The 18,934-nt window shown below is 34.9% G+C and overlaps 2 protein-coding genes across 2 annotated transcripts in view; one reads left to right on the top strand and one right to left on the bottom strand.

Annotated features, from left to right (window-relative positions):
- LOC142222516 (uncharacterized) overlaps window positions 1-18,934 on the top strand; it is a 165,129-nt gene that overhangs the window by 116,677 nt on the left and 29,518 nt on the right. The gene's annotated exons all lie outside the window — the stretch shown is intronic.
- Window positions 2,462-3,033, bottom strand: LOC142219426 (uncharacterized). The gene is made up of 3 exons (XM_075288415.1): window positions 2,901-3,033; window positions 2,685-2,805; window positions 2,462-2,592 (listed from the first exon to the last, which is right to left on the bottom strand). The coding sequence occupies exons 1-3, from the start codon at window positions 2,986-2,988 to the stop codon at window positions 2,481-2,483; spliced, it is 321 nt and encodes a 106-aa protein (XP_075144530.1). The 5' UTR covers window positions 2,989-3,033; the 3' UTR covers window positions 2,462-2,480.

Below are 18,934 nucleotides of genomic sequence, written 5' to 3'. Positions count from 1 at the left end.
TAGAAAGCAAATTTTAATTTTTCGCTTTTTCATTTTTTTTTATATATATACTAGCGTAACCCGGCCCGCTTCGCTGCGCCTTCCGAAGCGTATTTGTAGGAACATTTTGCGTTAACTTAGTCAACCATATTCTTCGTGCTGAAAACAAATTCGAAAAGATTTGAATTCTTTCAAACAAATCGGACTACTTGCTCTTTCGTTTATAGGTACAAATACGGCGGATATGCATATGTAAAATGGTTCGTCTTAAAAAATGTTCTGTATTCAAGTAGTTGGACAAACTTCTACATTTCTTGTGAATTTTAAGTGTGGTTTGTCAATGAAAGGTATCCTTCTCCTCAACATATCTGAAAATTAAGCACTATATTATTATAACATACAAAGAATTACTGTTTCCCATCTAATAAATCGGAAAAACCAAAAGTAGTAAACAATTTTACCACATTAACATTTGCTAAAATCTTGGAAAATGATGCAAATTTCATGTAAATTTAAGTTTTTTACTAAAAAGAAGTCTGGCAGAAGCCTGTGCAAAAATCATAAAATTCCCATTTACGGACAACCCTCTACTTTCAATATAAAAAAAAAAAAACGGACAAAAGGGAACCCTCTCCCCACCTTCGCTCCACTCTGACCTGATATCGGACTATCACGTACAATATATTAACATAATTTCATAACTACTCAATGGTCCCTATAAATTCAATCGAAGTAAATCGACAAAGTTTATTTCAATTTTCCCCTTCTCCAACCAGATATCGAAAAATCATATACTAATTTAAAAATCATGTATAAATTTAATCACCTCCTCCCATGTTCCCTGTAAATTTCAAGTAGATCGGAGATGCTTAAATTTTGCTTATTGTTTTAAAGGGACGTCACTTTCCCCGATACAATATCGACAAACACCGTAGTGAATAGCACCCCTAACCTTCCTGAAAATTCTTGAAACTTTTCTTCGTACATAACCTTCCTCCACTGCCTTTGTAAATTTCAAGAAAACTTAAGAATTTTTGTTTTTTTTTTTTTTTTTGAAGTTTTAGAGGAGGACCTACTCCCCGACCAAATATCGAAAAGTGATGTAGCGTATCTTTTGTAAACGTCCCAGAAAATGTCAAGCAAATTATAAGCCTAAAGGGGCGGCCTCTCTTCCGTCCAAAAATCACAAAATCAGGTATCAACTATTAATATCGTAACCTCTCCCCAGTCCTCTGTAAATTTGCCTGAAATTGGAAATCTAGAGGTATTTTATGACCACAAAGAGGTGAGCAAAAAATGGTGAGTATCGGTCCATGTTTTGGTATAGCCCCAATTTAGACCGATCTCCCGATTATATTTCTAGGACTTCTAGAATCGATAGTTTCTATCCAATTCGCCTGAAATTGGAAATCTAGAGGTATTTTAGCACCATAAAGAGCTGTACAAAAAATGGTGACTATCGGTTGATGCTTAGGTATAGCCCCCATATAGACCGATTTCCCGATTTTACTTCTTGGGCTTATAGAATCCGAAGTTTTTATCCAATTTGCTTTAAATTGGAAATCTAGAGGTATTTTAGAACAATAAAGAGGTGTGCCAAAAATGGTGAGTATCCTTATTGGGCATTAAAGGGTTAAAATAAAGTGTTGAAAAATATGTCCTATATATGAACGATTTTTTTCTTTATAGTCAATATGCAAAAAGACAACAAATTTAAAGACAATTTCATTAAATTTAAAGAATTTTTCTGAATTATTAAAGTCATGTTTACCTAAGCCCAAACATTTTTCCTTTCATGTTATGATACCCATTTTTAAGTGAAATCACTTAATTATAAGGACAATACGACTTCATTGGAAAGTTTATCGACCTCTATGCTAAGAAAAATTTGCATATGTATTTTAAAGACATGAAATCTTTGACCTCACGACAATATTTTTTCAGTGTACAAAACATCTTTATATAGAGGGAACAAATTAAGAAAAAATTTCTTATATTATTTAAATGAAATCCAAAATACTGAAACAGAATCATATCTGAAGAACTAATACGAAATCAATACAGCGGTTGCTTAAAAATATGACTTCCACCCTATAATAAGCCCGTGGAAAAATTTATTTCCGTATCCAAAGGAATCATTTTCATTGCATTTTTGGCTACGATGTTTTTTGTTAAGATGGATGGACTTTCTCCCATAACTACCTATTGTAACATATATTAGAAGTGTAAGAAAATTCTTTTGAGTTGATATTACAGATTATGACTTTTTTCTGATTATGACTTATCAGCCAACCTGTTATGTGTAAGAATTTATTTATGAAATTAATTAACAACTATTTTTAACGTTTAGCATACAAAATTCCCATTAATATTTATTATTTGTTCAATAAAAGGAGTAGATGAATTTTGCTTTGCTTTCATAATAAACGCCGTTTGAGTTTGGCCATTTCTTCTGAATTAAAATAACATCACCGATAATATATATTTGCATTTATAAAAATTTAGTATAAACCTTCAGGGCAAATGACTTGTCTTTCACAACACTTGGGATAGAGCTCATTTGGATAAAGAGAGTCACCCAATTCACATCCTTGTATATGCATTGCACCACATCTATAAGAGAAAAACATTGACAATTTGGAATCATTATAAAATGAACATTTTACACGTACTAAGTAAAAAATAACCAAGAATCGTATACGAACCCATGCATTGTGGCCAATCCATTTTCGTTATTGCACATAATAAGTTCACATTGTCCCCTAACAGAGCCTTCTTGGCCAGGCGATAAAATCAGATTATCGATAACACATTTGCCAGGATGAGCTTGAAATAATTTAAAACGAATTTTATCATATGATTAAACAAGACATGATTGGGATTCACTCCAATAGTTCATCCCTTAAATAGTTTTCTATTACCTGGATCAGAAAAGACACCACGGGACACTTGAGCTGTGGTGGATGATACCAAAATTGCAATCAAAGAAGCGATAGATACAATTTTCATGTTGAAGCTGATTTGAGGCGTTTAATAGAACTACTTCTTCTTCAGAGCATATGAGCTTTTATATTTTCATTTTCTATTGAATGAGATTTTACGATTATCATAATTTCGATTAGAAAATAAATATGCTCAGTTATGTTTACATACAACAGCTGTGTTAACACATTTGGTTGGCATGCAAATCGATTATTTCATTTAACTATACACTGCAAAAAAAACTTACCTATACAGTTGTCCTCAGTTCAATAGAATGTTATTTTATGTAAAGATACTCATTTTAAAGTTGAACCGCCTAACTCTTAGAACAAACGCCTTCAACTTTTGGTCAAGTAGAAAATCTGTATAAGAAATAGCATTTGCAAGTAGTTGTAATCTTTGTACGGACAACAATATTGGCCTCAGTGTTTTGCCAAAATTATCAATCTTTCGTTTTCAAATGTACGAACTCTAATATCGGTGTACAGATGTGTGTGTCGCAGTGGTTGTGATATTCTTCTAAGGGCTGGTTTCTCAATGTGTTGGTAAAGGGTGGTTAAATTACAAGGGCCGATGTTGATTTTGAATAAAATACAAACTATTTAGGAAATTATTGTAATTTTATTTTTATACCCTCCACCATAGAATGGGGGTATATTAACTTTGTCATTCCGTTTGTAACACATCGAAATATTGCTCTAAGACCCCATAAAGTATATATATTCTGGGTCGTGGTGAAATTCTGAGTCGATCTGAGCATGTCCGTCCGTCCGTCCGTCCGTCTGTTGAAATCACGCTAACTTCCGAACGAAACAAGCTATCGACTTGAAACTTGGCACAAGTAGTTGTTATTGATGTAGGTCGGATGGTATTGCAACGGGCCATATCGGTCAACTTTTACGTATAGCCCCCATATAAACGGACCCCCAAATTTGGCTTGCGATTGCTCTAAGAGAAGCAAATTTCATCCAATCCGGCTAAAATTTGGCACATGGTGTTAGTATATGGTCTCTAACAATCATGCAAAAATTGGTCCATATCGGTCCACTTTAACGTATAGCCCCCATATAAACGGACCCCCAAATTTGGCTTGCGATTGCTCTAAGAGAAGCAAATTGCATCCGATCCGGCTGAAATTTGGTACATGGTGTTAGTATGTGGTTTCTAACAACCATGCAAAAATTGGTTCACATCGGTCCATAATTATATATAGCCCCCATATAAACCGATCCCCCGATTTGGCTTGCGGAGCCTTTAAGAGAAGCAAATTTCATCCGATCCGGCTGAAATTTGGTACATGGTGTTGGTATATGTTCTCAAATGACCATGCAAAAATTGGTCCACATCGACCCATAAATATATATAGCCCCCATATAAGCCGATCCCCAGATTTGACCTCCGGAGCCTCTTAGAGGAGCAAAATTCATCCCATCCGGTTGAAATTTGGTACGTGGTGTTAGTATATGGTCTTTAACAACCATGCAAGAATTGGTCCATATTGGTCCATAATTATATATAGCCCCCATATAAATCGATCCCCAGATTTGTCCTCCGGAGCCTCTTGGAGGAGCAAAATTCATCCGATCCGGCTGAAATTTGGAACATGGTGTTAGAATGTGGTCTCTAACAAACACGCAAGAATTGGTCGATATCGGTCCATAATTATATATAGCCCCCATATAAACCGTTCCCCAGATTTGATCTCCGGAGCCTCTTGGAGGAGCAAAATTCATCCGATCCGGTTGAAATTTGCAACGTGGTGTTAGTATAAGGCCGCTAATAACCATGCCAAAATTGGTCCATATCGGTCTATAGTTATATATAGCCGATCCCCAATCTCACAAAAATTGGTCCATATCGGTTCATAATCATGGTTGCCACTCGAGTCAAAAATAATCTACCAAAATTTTATTTTTTTAGAAAACAATGTCAAAAGGTTATTTCTATAGAAAATTTTGTCAAAATTTTATTTCTATAGAAAATTTTGTCAAAATTTTATTTCTATAGAAAATTTTTCCAAATTTTATTTCTATAGAAAATTTTGTCAAAATTTTACTTCTATAGAAAATGTTGTCAAATTTTTTTTTTGTATAGAAAATTTTGTCAAAATTTTATTTCTATAGAAAATTTTGCCAAAATTTTATTTCTATAGAAAATTTTATCAAAGTTTTATTTCTATAGAAAATTTATTTCTATAGAATTTTTTTCCAAATTTTACTTCTATAGAAAATGTTGTCAAAATTTTATTTTGTCAAAATTTTATTTCTATAGAAACTTTAAACTTAATTACATACGTATTTAATCGGCCTTTTCTAGTTTAATATATACCACGTATGGACTATGTTGTATATATTACGGTATTAGGAAGTTTTAAGATACCTTGCCATCGGCTTCAGTAGAAGTTTCTACGCAATCCATGGTGGAGGGTACATAAGCTTCGGCCTGGCCGAACTTACGGCCCTATATACTTGTTCTTACTTGTTTCTTGATTGATGTCAAACCCAAGTTCTCCAGAACGAAATTTGAGACAAACACAAATAAACGATGCAACGATTGTTTCTAATTTTTATTTTATTTTATAACTTTTTAGTTTGTTATATTTTAATAATTACCCAGCAAAAAAGAAGTTCCAAAAAAGTTGTTTGGATCCTCAACTTGTCGTCCGGAAATAATGGAGATTTGGATCATCTCCAATGAATTTTACATGGACTTGTCATAGGACGGGAGTACTTTTCTTTTGGATCCTTTGGCGTTAGAAGTTATGTCTTGGAAGTTCATTTGAATTAAGAAATTTAATTTAATTTTAATTTAACTAAAAAACAATTCGTTCCACCAATAACTTCACCGGAAGTGAAAACCATTAATAGAGGACCGCGGGATGCTCTTAAAAATAAATATTTGTAGAACAACCTCCAATTTTTTGGCTGGGATATATTTGAAATACATTTTTTAACATTAAAAGAAAACTTCATTTGTGTAAAATTTCCTCAGAAAAGAAAACTCTTCTTTCGGTGTAGCTATCTCTTATTGCATTGCATGATTTCAATTGACAGACTTCTTCTTTTGCAAGTTCGGATAAAAGTTATTTATGCAATTTTTGTTTAATAATTTTTTTATATTTTTTTATTATAACAATGACTTTAAATAAATAAAAAAGTTAAATAAATAAAAATTGCTGTTTCTATGCTTAAGAAGTAGAATCCGAATATTTGGGTATACAAAAGCTGTATCAAATAAGACAATGCAAACACTTTTAAGAATTTTACACTTAAAGCTAATTTAGTTAGAAAGCTGTGCCATAGACTCTACAATATAAGTATCTAGGCTCTATATTATAAGTATGAGTACAATTAATATTACACTCAAAAATTTCGTATTTTGAAGAAAAATTTAAGTTACATTTTGCTATACGGAGTTAAGTATGGGCGATTTTGTAAGAAAATTTACAAAGTTTACGGAATTCTGAACTATTTTGTGGGAAATATGAAATTAGTAAATTTTTAATTAATACATTTTTATACCCTCCATCATTCCGTTTGTAACACATCGAAATATTGCTCTAAGACCCCATAAAGCATTTATATTTTCTGGGTCATCTGGTTCATCCGATCCGGCTGAAATTTGGTACATGGTGTTGGTATATGGTATCTAACAACCATGCAAAAATTGGTCCACATCGGTCCTTAATTATATATAGCCCCCATATAAACCGATCCTCCGATTTGGCTTGCGGAGCCTCTAAGAGAAGCAAATTTCATTCGATCCGGCTGAAATTTGGTACATGGTGTTGGTATATGGTCTCTAACAACTATGCAAAAATTGGTCCACATCGGTACATAATTAGATGTAGCCCCCATATAAACCGATCCCCAGATTTGACCTCCGGAACCTCTTGGAGGAGCAAAATTCATCCGATTCGGTTGAAATTTGGTACGTGGTGTTAGTATATGGTCTCTAACAACTATGCAAAAATTGGTCCATAATTATACATAGCCCCCATATAAACCGTTGCCCAGATTTGATCTCCGCAGCCTCTTGGAGGAGCAAAATTCATCCGATCAGGCTGAAATATGGAACGTAGTATTAGTATATGGCCGCTAATAACCAAAATTGGTCCATATCGGTCTATAGTTATTTATAGCCGATCCCCAATCACACAAAAATTGGTCCATATCGGTTCATAATCATGGTTGCCACTCGAGCTACCAAAATTTTATTCCGATAGAAAATTTTCAAAAATTTAATTCTATAGAGAATATTGTCAAAATTTTGATTCTATAGAGAATGTTGTCAAAATTTTTATTCTATTGAAAATTTTGTCAAAATTTTTATTCTATTGAAAATTTTGTCAAAATTGTATTTCTATAGAAAATTTTGTCAAAATTTTATTTCTCTAGAAAATTTTGTCAAAATTTTATTTCTCTAGAAAATTTTGTCAAAATTTTATTTCTATAGAAAATTTTGTCAAAATTTTATTTCTATAGATAATTTTGTCAAAATTTTATTTCTATAGAAAATTTTGTCAAAATTTTATTTCTATAGAAAATTTTGTCCAAATTTTACTTCTATAGAAAATGTTGTCAAAATTTTATTTTGTCGAAATTTTATATCTTTAGAATATTTTTTCAAACTTAATTATATACGTATTTAATCGGCCTTTTTATACCCTGCTCCACACTGTGGAACAGGGTATTATAAGTTAGTGCATATGTTTGCAACACCCAGAAGGAGACGAGATAGACACATGGTGTCTTTGGCAAAAATGCTCAGGGTGGGCTCGTGAGTCGATATAGCGATGTCCGTATGTCCGTCTGTCCATGAACACATTTCTGTAATCAAAGTCTAGTTCGCAGTTTTAGTCCAAACGACTTCAAATTTGGCACAAGTATGTGTTTTGGCTCAGAATAGATCCCTATTGATTTTGGAAGAAATCGGTTCAGATTTAGATATAGCTCCCATATATATATTTCGCCCGATATGGACTTATATGGCCCCAGAAGCCAGAGTTTTACCCTACTTTGCTTAAAATTTTGCACAAGAAGAACAATTAGTACTATAGTCAAGTGTGCCAAATTTTATTGAAATCGGTTCAGATTTAGATATAGCGCCCATATATATCTTTCGCCCGATATGGACTAATACGGTCCCAAAAGCCAGAGTTTTACCCCAATTTGGTTGAAATTTTGCACATGGAGTAGAATTAGCATTATAGCTATGCGAGCCAAATTTGGTTGAAATCGGTTCAGATTTAGATATAGCTCCCATATATAGCTTTCGCCCGATTTACACTCATATGACCACAGAGGCTAATTTTTTGCTCCGATTTAGTTGAAATTTTGCACAGGAAGTAGAATTAGGATTGTTGCTATGCGTGCCAAATTTGGTTGAAATCGGTTCAGATTTATATATAGCTCCCATATATAGCTTTCGCCCGATTTACACTCATATGACCACAGACGCCAATTTTTAAATCCGATTTAGTTGAAATTCTGCACAGGGAGTAGAATAAGCATTGTTGCTATGCGTGCCAAATTTGGTTGAAATCGGTTCAGATTTAGATATAGCTGTCATATATATTTTTCACCGATCTGGTCATAATTGGCGTGTTTATCAACCGATCTTCCTCAAATTCCGTACATCTGAAAATTTTATGTGTCTCGAAAAACTTGCAAAATATCAGCCAAATCGGTTCAGATTTAGATATAGCTCCCATATATATAGCTTTCGCCCGATTTACACTCATTTGCCCACAGAGGCCAATTTTTTGCTCCGATTTAGTTGAAATTTTGCACAGGGAGTAGAATTAGCATTGTAGCTATGCGTGTCAAATTTGGTTGAAATCGGTTCAGATTTAGATATAGCTCCCATATATAGCTTTCGCCCGATTTACACTCATATGACCACAGAGGCCAATTTTTAACTCCGATTTAGTTGAAATTTTGCACAGCGAGTAGAATTAGCATTGTAGCTATGCGTCCCAAATTTGGTTGAAATCGGTTCAGATTTAGATATAGCTCCCATATATAGCTTTCGCCCGATTTACACCCATATGACCACAGAGGCCAATTTTTCACTCCGATTTAGTTGAAATTTTGCACAGGGAGTACAATTAGCATTGTTGCTATGCGTGCCAAATTTGGTTGAAATCGGTTCAGATTTAGATATAGCTCCCATATATATGTTTTTCTGATTTCGACAAAAATGGTCAAAATACCAACATTTTCATTGTAAAATCGCCACTGCTTAGTCGAAAAGTTGTAAAAATGACTCTAATTTTCCTAAACTTCTAATACATATATATCGAGCGATAAATCATAAATAAACTTTTGCGAAGTTTCATTAAAATTGCTTCAGATTTAAATGTTTCCCATATTTTTTTACTAACATTGTGTTTGTTGCGTATCGTATGACTAATTGGGACTTACGAATACCTAGGTTTCATAATCATATAATCTACTACCACTAATTGTTAGATACGGGATCAACGCTGGTACTAAAAATTTTTACAGGAGAGACAGTTCGATAAGAAAAACAAAAAAAAAGGGAAGAAGAAGACTTTTTTGGAGACACGTTTTTTTGGGTGGTTTGGGATGATTTGGTTGATTTTTTTTTGAGAAGAAAAGAAAACCTAATCTCGAGAGTGAAAAATAAAAACTCAGTTCAATGCCCAAATATATAAAATAAAGTTTGTTAAATGGACTCAATAATTAAATGAAATAATAATGAAATTAAAGAAAAAAAATGGGAACAATTTCTATCAAATTGAGAAACTTAAAGATCATAAATTGAATGTGAATGATTACAAAAAAACTTGTGAAGTCTAAAACTATCTTTTTCTTTTGAATATTAAAAACCAAATTGTGGTGACAAAAAAAAAACACAAAAGCCGAAAGATCATAACTAAACTGAGCGAAAAGAAAATATTTGTTTTGTAAAAACGTACGAACTAAAAGTCAAAGGACTAAGCCGATAAGTGAGATATCAGTATCTAATTTTGCTGAATATGATGAGAATAGTTTGCATATTGATGCGGTCTCTGGGCCTGTGCGCACTGCGAATACAACCAAACCATCAAGTGGGTATTCAGGGAGAAATATTTCGAATAAGCCACCTGTGGTTGAAAATTCTACACAGTCCATGAGGAACATCTGTTCAACTTCTAGAGAATCGTTTTGTCCTTCTCCATTTCATATGAATTTATGTTTTTCCTGTGGAATGCCCGGTGATTTTTATCGCAAGAACATTCAGGAAATCAAACAGGACAATATTTGTAAATCTACATTCCATGACATGAAATGTTTTTCTTGCGGTAAAGATGAATCATATTGCGAATTTGTTCTAAAAAACCGAGTCGTGGCGGAGCTGACCGGGTCCTCTTGCCAGAATGTGGGAAGCCCGGATACACTGATGTAAAAATATTACCAAGAACTGAATTGAATTATGAAAGGGGGGCAAAAATAGTGAATCGGGAGCATAAGTCACTTCATCAACGGAAAATAGAGTATGAGATTGCAAGGGCACGAATTTTTAATGAGGAGATACGGATGCAGAGCAGGCAATATAAGAAAATTGCAAAACTTAGGGAAAAAAGTGCGAAATTTAGGAAGGCAAAACGACTGGCTATTGAGACCATAGTGAACGTAGGTAGTGACAATCGATTCTTTGCGAATACCTTAGTTGGGGGAAAAATGGTGATGGCTTTATTGGACTCTGGGGCGGCAGCGAGTTGTATTGGTAGAGATGCTGAGAAATTTCTGGACGGTATGGAAGAATGTGTGGTTAGGTTATATAATCAGAACGTACGGACAGCAAATGGAGGGGCTGTGGCTGTAAAAGGGATGGTAACTCTTCCGGTCATATGGAAGGATGAATCGAAAAATATAGATTTTTTGATTGTACCCGATTTAGAGCAGGAAATATATTTTGGGATCAATTTTTGGCGTGCATTTGGGCTTTCGGTTGTTGGAGAGCCCGTTGTTCAGTCAATAGGCATATCAGAGATTCTAGAGGGTAAAGATTGCATTGAGGAATCGAAGAGGCATGTTTTGTCGGAGGACCAAGAGGCTAAACTTTCCAGTGTTAAGCTGAAGTTTCCTTCCTTTGCAGTTCTTGGGCTAGGTCGAACTTCCCTGGAGCAACATACCATAGAAGTGACTAATGACGATATTCCCATAAAACAGAGGCATTACCCTGTTTCCCCTGTGATACAAAAACTTCTCTATGACGAGTTAGACCGTATGCTGGCGCTTGGTGTCATTGAACCGAGCAACAGCAGCTGGAGCTCGCCAGTCACATTGGTGAGAAAGGAGTCCAAAAATCGCCTGTGTCTTGATGCCCGTAAAGTCAACGCAAGGACCGTAAAAGATGCGTATCCTCTACCCCACATAGAGGGAATTTTGAGTAGGCTTCAAGAGACTAGATTCATATCGGCGATAGATTTAAAAGACGCGTTCTGGCAGATTCCATTAGAGAGAAGGTCGAGGGAGAAAACAGCCTTCACAGTACCTGGGCGGCCATTATATCAATTCACGGTTATGCCCTTTGGGCTATGTAACGCCGCCCAGCGAATGTGTAGGCTGATGGACAAAGTCATTCCCGCAGCAATGCGCGAGAATGTGTTCGTATACCTCGACGATCTCCTAGTGGTTTCTGCCGATTTTGAATCTCACATGGGGTTGCTCGCAGAAGTAGCACGTCGGTTGAGTGATGCCGGCCTTACAATAAATCTAGAAAAAAGTAAGTTTTGCAATAGGGAAGTACGCTATTTAGGGTTTGTAGTTGGTGAGGGCTGTATCCGAACGGATGAGGCAAAGGTTGAGGCAGTTAGGTCATTTCCTATTCCCAAAACTGCTAAACAACTTCGAAGGTTTTTGGGAATGTGCGGATGGTATCGCCGCTTCATAAGGAACTACGCTTCGATCGCTGCGCCTCTCCATGAGTGCTTGACTAAGGTCCGTGTAAAGACATTTGGACTAACAAAGGAAGCAATAGATTCCTTTGAGGCCCTCAAGGTGAGCCTTACTTCGGCTCCCGTTCTTGTCAACCCTGATTTTAAGCGCCGATTTTTCGTGCAATGTGATGCTTCATCCTTGGGCGTAGGCGGTGTATTATGCCAAATGGACGATGATGGACATGAGCATCCCATAGCATATATGTCCGCAAAGTTAAACAAGGCTCAGCGCAATTACAGTGTAACTGAGCTGGAATGCTATGCTGCAGTTCTCAGTGTGAAGAAATTTCGACCCTATATTGAAGGACTGCCATTCACCATCGTAACTGATCATGCCAGCCTCAAATGGCTAATGGGTCAGACGGAGTTAACCGGACGATTGGCCAGATGGAGCTTAAAGCTCCAAGCATTTGAGTTCGATATCCAGCATCGAAAGGGATCACTAAATGTAGTCGCGGATAGCCTCTCTCGTATGGATGTCGCTGAAATTCAGATACGACGCAGTTTGGATATTGATTTGAGTAGCCCACACTTTCAATCAGAAGCATATCAGACACTCAAGACCCAGATCTTGGAGGAAAAAGGGAATTTGCCGGATTTATGCGTATCTGATGGCTACATATATAAGAGGACCAAGTTTGCGACCGGTGATGCCATTGACGAGGAAAGGGCGTGGAAGTTGTGGGTTCCTGAAGAAGTAAGAGGGGATTTAGCTGACGCCGCGCATTACTCACCATCTTCGGGGCATGGAGGGATATCTAAGACGTTGTCACGTCTTAGAGATCGCTATTATTGGCCAAATATGGTAAAGGATGTGCAAGAAATGGTGAAGGGATGTGATATTTGTAATTCCTGCAAATCAACAAATGCCCTTAAGAGACCGTTGATGGGTCAACAATTTTTAACTGAGCGTCCATATCAACGTCTGTATATAGACTTCATGGGTCCTTATCCCCGAAGTAAGGACGGAAATTCTTTTATATTCGTGTGTCTTGATCATTTCAGCAAATTTGTTCATCTCGAACCCATGAGGGCCGCTACAACTGCAAACGTTGTTGCCTTTTTAGAGAAACGTATCTTCCACACATTTGGAGTTCCTGAGTATATCCATTCGGACAATGGAAGACAGTTTACTTCCGAGATGTTTCTGGAATTACTGTCCAGATATGGTGTAAAGCATATTCGAACCGGACTTTATTCCCCTCAGGCTAATGCCGCTGAAAGGGTAAACCGATCAGTACTTCAAATGATTCGGTCTTACATAAGTCACGACCAGCGAACCTGGGACCAGCACTTAAGCGATGTAGCGTTCGCATTAAGAAGCACTCAACATAGCGCTATTGGTCTTGCACCCTATTATGCTCTTTTTGGCCTGCAAATGATACAGCATGGTTCGACCTATGACATAGTAAGGAATATTACATCACTTAGGAACGCTGATTTTACCATTGATAACACTCCTGACAGACTACAACTTATAAGGAACAAGATTTTTGCGAATTTGGAATTAACCCATGAACGGGGCAGAAGGAATTATAACCTACGTTCTAAGGATATCAGATTCCGAAAAGGCCAAATTGTGTATCGTAAAAACTTTTCCCTCAGTAAGAAAGTTGATAATTTTAATAGCAAATTAGCCCCCACTAGAATTAAGTGCATGATTTTAGAAACTCTTGGGAATTCACTATATAAAGTTGCAGGAATGGACGGAAAACTAATGGGTGTCTATCACGGGAAGGATTTATTCGCTGTGTGATCCGAAATTAAGCCCGGCTTTTCATGGGTCGAGGCCACACGTTAAGGATGACCATGGTTTTACGCACTCGTTCCATGCCTTATATCGGTATCGACGGGTGCGAGCCTGTTGCGTATCGTATGACTAATTGGGACTTACGAATACCTAGGTTTCATAATCATATAATCTACTACCACTAATTGTAAGATACGGGATCAACGCTGGTACTAAAAATTTTTACAGGAGAGACAGTTCGATAAGAAAAAAAAAAAGGGAAGAAGAAGACTTTTTTGGAGACACGTTTTTTTGGGTGGTTTGGGATGATTTGGTTGATTTTTTTTTGAGAAGAAAAGAAAACCTAACCTCGAGAGTGAAAAATAAAAACTCAGTTCAATGCCCAAATATATAAAATAAAGTTTGTTAAATGGACTCAATAATTAAATGAAATAATAATGAAATTAAAGAAAAAAAATGGGAACAATTTCTATCAAATTGAGAAACTTAAAGATCATAAATTGAATGTGAATGATTACAAAAAAACTTGTGAAGTCTAAAACTATCTTTTTCTTTTGAATATTAAAAACCAAATTGTGGTGACAAAAAAAAACACAAAAGCCGAAAGATCATAACTAAACTGAGCGAAAAGAAAATATTTGTTTTGTAAAAACGTACGAACTAAAAGTCAAACTTTTGCAATAACAAAATGATAATCCCTCATTTGTTTTTTTTTTTTGTTCGTAAAATATAACTTTGATATTGCTATGAGCCTAAATAATTTCTTTACCAAATCACCAAAGTGAGATCGAAAATTAAAAATGTATAGAGGAAAAAAACTGCCAAAACAGAAAATAAGCCCAAACCTTTACATTTATGAAATGTCAATTTAAAGTACCCAACAACAAAACCTTCAATTTGAAAGTAGGCAGTGGATCTGCTGTTAATCTAATGCCGATGCTATTATTCCTTTTGCAAGTGGTTAACTTTTTGCCGAATTGAATTGCTGTTATAATTGCATGATAAACAAAACTAATTGTAATATATATACTTTTCATCTTATATTTATTTTTTCACAATTTATACTCCGTAATTATTAATTTCATGTATATATGTAAGTAATTTCAAAGAAAAGTATAGAATTAAAGAATAAAACAAAAGGAATCAAAAGAAAACAATAAATTAAAAAAAAATAATAAAATAAATAACAAGCTGTATAGAAAGAAAAAAAAAAAACACAACAAAGCTTAAGTAACCAAAAAGTAATTTAGAAGAGGAAACATAAATGTCACAGACAAGTGCCAAAAAAAAGAGGGTGAGACAATTCCTTCAAATACTCTTTTATCTTTCTTGTCTTACAGTATAGCCCAGTACTGTGTGATTGGGTGAGTACAATTAGTTAAGAGCAGCAAATTCTCTTAATTCATTATCACTTGTGGCATGTATGTTCACTCTTATTGTTGATAATTTAAGAGAAAAGTTACTTTTGCTTATAGAAATGTACCTATGAATGTTAAAACAAAAATATAATAATGTAGAAGTTGCACATAGAGGTGTATTGTATTTACCAAAAGGGTGATCACCATTGGATTTCTAGTTTTTTTGAATATATATCAAATACTACAAATATTTTATATTATTTTCCTTTTATATTTAAGTTTTTTTTTTTATTCATATTTATGATCAACGAGAAAAATAATAAATATATGAAGAATGTTTGTAATCTATGAAATTTACACTTTGTGATGATTTTTCTTTTGGAGGATTCTGAAAAATGTTTAGCTAAAATGTAGATCGTATTGGGGGTGCTAGATACTTGCGTCCAGGTTGTTAAGGATGAAGTTGTGTGTTAACATTTAGACAAACGGACATGCTAGGTGAATTTGGGTATTGCCGAATAAGGATTCTGGGAGCCTGGCAATACATGGCTGCGTTTTTTTTTGTCGTATGCGCAGAAGAGGGAGGGAGGCTCAAGGAAAGTCTAAAGTCGGGCGGGACCGACTATATTATACCCTGCACCACTTTGTAGATCTAAATTTTCGATACCATATCACATCCGTCAAATGTGTTGGGGCTATATATAAAGGTTTGTCCCAAATACATACATTTAAATATCACTCGATCTGGGCCCAAATCACCGCAGTCGAAATCGAGTACTTCGTCTTCGTAATGTAGTTTACGCGGATCATCGCAGTCGTTATCGAATTGTTTCTACTCGAAGTTGAGCACGATAGGTAGCATGCTGTCGAAAACGAAGTATGTAGTGATTTTTGAGCAGAAAAAAGGTAAACAAAAAGAAAAAAGTTGGTGAAAATGTAATTATTATTCCATTTTGGAAAAATACATTTAAGAAAATATAATATTACTTGCATTTAAGGAATCGGATCAAAGAAATGAATGCTCAGTAGCCGCTTCAAAAAAACTTATTTTTTCAAGAACATATTTAAAAGCATCTTTTGACATATGAAAACGTCTTTTAAATCTATAGATGTTAAAAACACAATTTACTCTTACTCTACTTCAGGCAATGCTAAAGGACTGCTTTTGTCACGAATATTTTTCCTTATAATTGCCACTTTGTACTCATCGTCTGAATCCGAAAACGAGAAAAAAACACTTGGATTCATAATATATTTTTACACATATATTTTAACACACAAAAACAATATAAATATCTCAGAAATAACATAATTTGATAACAAAACATTATTTTGAAATTCTACTCTCTTTCAATTTCTTATTACCATATGTTTACAGCAATGTAAAAAAAAGTAGTAGACAAAATAAATTACGATCGAATGCGGTGATCCAAAAATTTAATGCGATCGAAATGTTTCTCTATACGAAACAGAACTCGATGACGAATGCGGTTATTTGGCCCCTGGACAGAATTTGATAGACTTCTACAAAATCTATAGACTCAAAATTTAAGTCGGCTAATGCACTAGGGTGGAACACAATGTTAGTAAAAAAATATGGGAAACATTTAAATCTGGAGCAATTTTAAGAAAACTTCGCAAAAGTTTATTTATGATTTATTGCTCGATATATATGCATTAGAAGTTTAGGAAAATTAGAGTCATTTTTACAACTTTTCGAGTAAGCAGTGGCGATTTTACAAGGAAAATGTTGGTATTTTGACCATTTTTGTCGAAATCAGAAAAACATATATATGGGAGCTATATCTAAATCTGAACCGATTTCAACCAAATTTGGCACGCATAGCTACAATGCTAATTATACTCCCTGTGCAAAATTTCAACTAAATCGGAGCAAAAAATTGGCCTCTGTGGTAATTTGAGTGTAAATCGGGCGAAAGCTATATATGGGAGCTATATCTAAATCTGAACCGTTTGACACGCATAGCTATAATGCTAATTCTACTCCCTGTGCAAAATTTCAACTAAATCGGAGCAAAAAATTGGCCTCTGTGGGCAAATGAGTGTAAATCGGGCGAAAGCTATATATGGGAGCTATATCTAAATCTGAACCGATTTGGCTGATATTTTGCAAGTTTTTCGAGACTCATAAAATATTCGGATGTACGGAATTTGAGGAAGATCGGTTGATATACACGCCAATTATGACCAGATCGGTGAAAAATATATATGGCAGCTATATCTAAATCTGAACCGATTTTTTCCAAAATCAATAGGGATCGTCTTTGAGCCGAAACAGGACCCTATACCAAATTTTAGGACAATCGGACTAAAACTGCGAGCTGTACTTTGCACACACAAATACATCAACAGACAGACAGACAGACGGACATCGCTAAATCGACTCAGAATTTAATTCTAAGACGATCGGTATACTAAACGATGGGTCTCAGACTTTTCCTTCTTGGCGTTACATACAGATGCACAAACTTATTATACCCTGTACCACAGTAGTGGTGAAGGGTATAAATACAAAATACGCTACTATGACTCCAACCAGGATTGTCTGCTCCATACGCGTTAACAAATGCCTTAGCACATAGCACCACTGACGCAGTTGTCATAAGAACGTCTAACGAATATTTGAAGACTTTTCATGGCCAAGGAAAACAAGCCGTTCATGAAATCGTAATTATGGAACGTATTTTTTCTTTAGGGTTCACAATCTTTGCTTTAAGATTTTTTCTTTAAATTTAGAACACGAATCTATGAAATTAGCGTCCCTCTGTGAAAGTCGTATGTCTTTGAAGTAAGACAAATTTTCCTTAAAGTAACGAAAAACATTTTTGATCTATACATAAAGCTTACAAATATAATAGAAAACAAGTATATACGGCCGTAAGTTCGGCCAGGCCGAAGCTTATGTACCCTCCATCATGGATTGCGTAGAAACTTATTCTAAACACTGCCATCCACAATCGAATTACTTAAGTTGCGGTAACGCTTGCCGATGGCAAGGTATCTTAAAACCTCCTAACACCATCTTCTAAATTGTATGTAAGTCCATACGTGGTATATATTAAATCAAAAAAGATCGATCCAATACGTATATAATTCAGTTTGACAAAGTAGACATAAAATTTTGACAAAATTTTCTACAGAAATAAAATTTTAACAAAATTTTCTATAGAAATAAAATTTTCACAAAATTTTCTATAGAAATAAAAATTTTGACAAAATATTCTATAGAAAGAAAATTTTGACAAAAATTTCTACAGAAATAAAATTTTAACAAAATTTTCTATAGAAATAAACTTTTGACAAAATTTTCTATAGAAATAAAATCTTGGTAGATTATTTGTGGCTCGAGTGGCAACCATGATTATGAACCGAATAAAATTTTAACAAAATTTCCTCTAGAAATAACATTTGACAAAGTTTTCTATAGAAATAAAATTTTGACAAAATTTTCTATAGAAATAAAATTTTGGTAGATTATTTTTGGCTCTAGTGGCAACCATGATTATGAACCGATATGGACCAATTTTTGTGTGATTGGACCAATTTTGGTATGGTTGTTAGCGACCATATACTAACACCACGTTCCTAATTTGAACCGGATCGGATGAATTTTGCTCTTCCAAGAGGCTCCGGAGGTCAAATCTGGAGAACGTTTTATATGGGGGCTATATATAATTATGGACCGATATGGACCAATTCTGGCACGGTTGTTAAAGATCATATACTAACACCATGTTCCAAATTACAACCGGCTTGGATGAAATTTGCTTCTCTTGGAGACTTCGCAAGCCAAATCTGGGGATCGGTTTATATGGGGGCTATATATAATTATGAACCGATGTGGACCAATTTTTGTATGATTGTTAGAGACCATATACCAACACCATGTACCAA

Source organism: Haematobia irritans, chromosome 1 (genome assembly GCF_050003625.1).
Source record: "Haematobia irritans isolate KBUSLIRL chromosome 1, ASM5000362v1, whole genome shotgun sequence".
NCBI lineage: Eukaryota > Metazoa > Arthropoda > Insecta > Diptera > Muscidae > Haematobia > Haematobia irritans.
This window is presented reverse-complemented; position numbering and strand designations above follow the sequence as displayed.

Excerpts from the sequence above, each read along its gene's own strand:
- LOC142219426 (XM_075288415.1), bottom strand. The coding sequence starts at position 2,988 with ATGAAAATTGTATCTATCGCTTCTTTGATTGCAATTTTGGTATCATCC. Across the intron at positions 2,806-2,900 it reads TGGTGTCTTTTCTGATCCAG|CTCATCCTGGCAAATGTGTT; the intron begins GTAATAGAAAAC and ends AATTATTTCAAG. Across the intron at positions 2,593-2,684 it reads GGATTGGCCACAATGCATGG|ATGTGGTGCAATGCATATAC; the intron begins GTTCGTATACGA and ends TTTCTCTTATAG.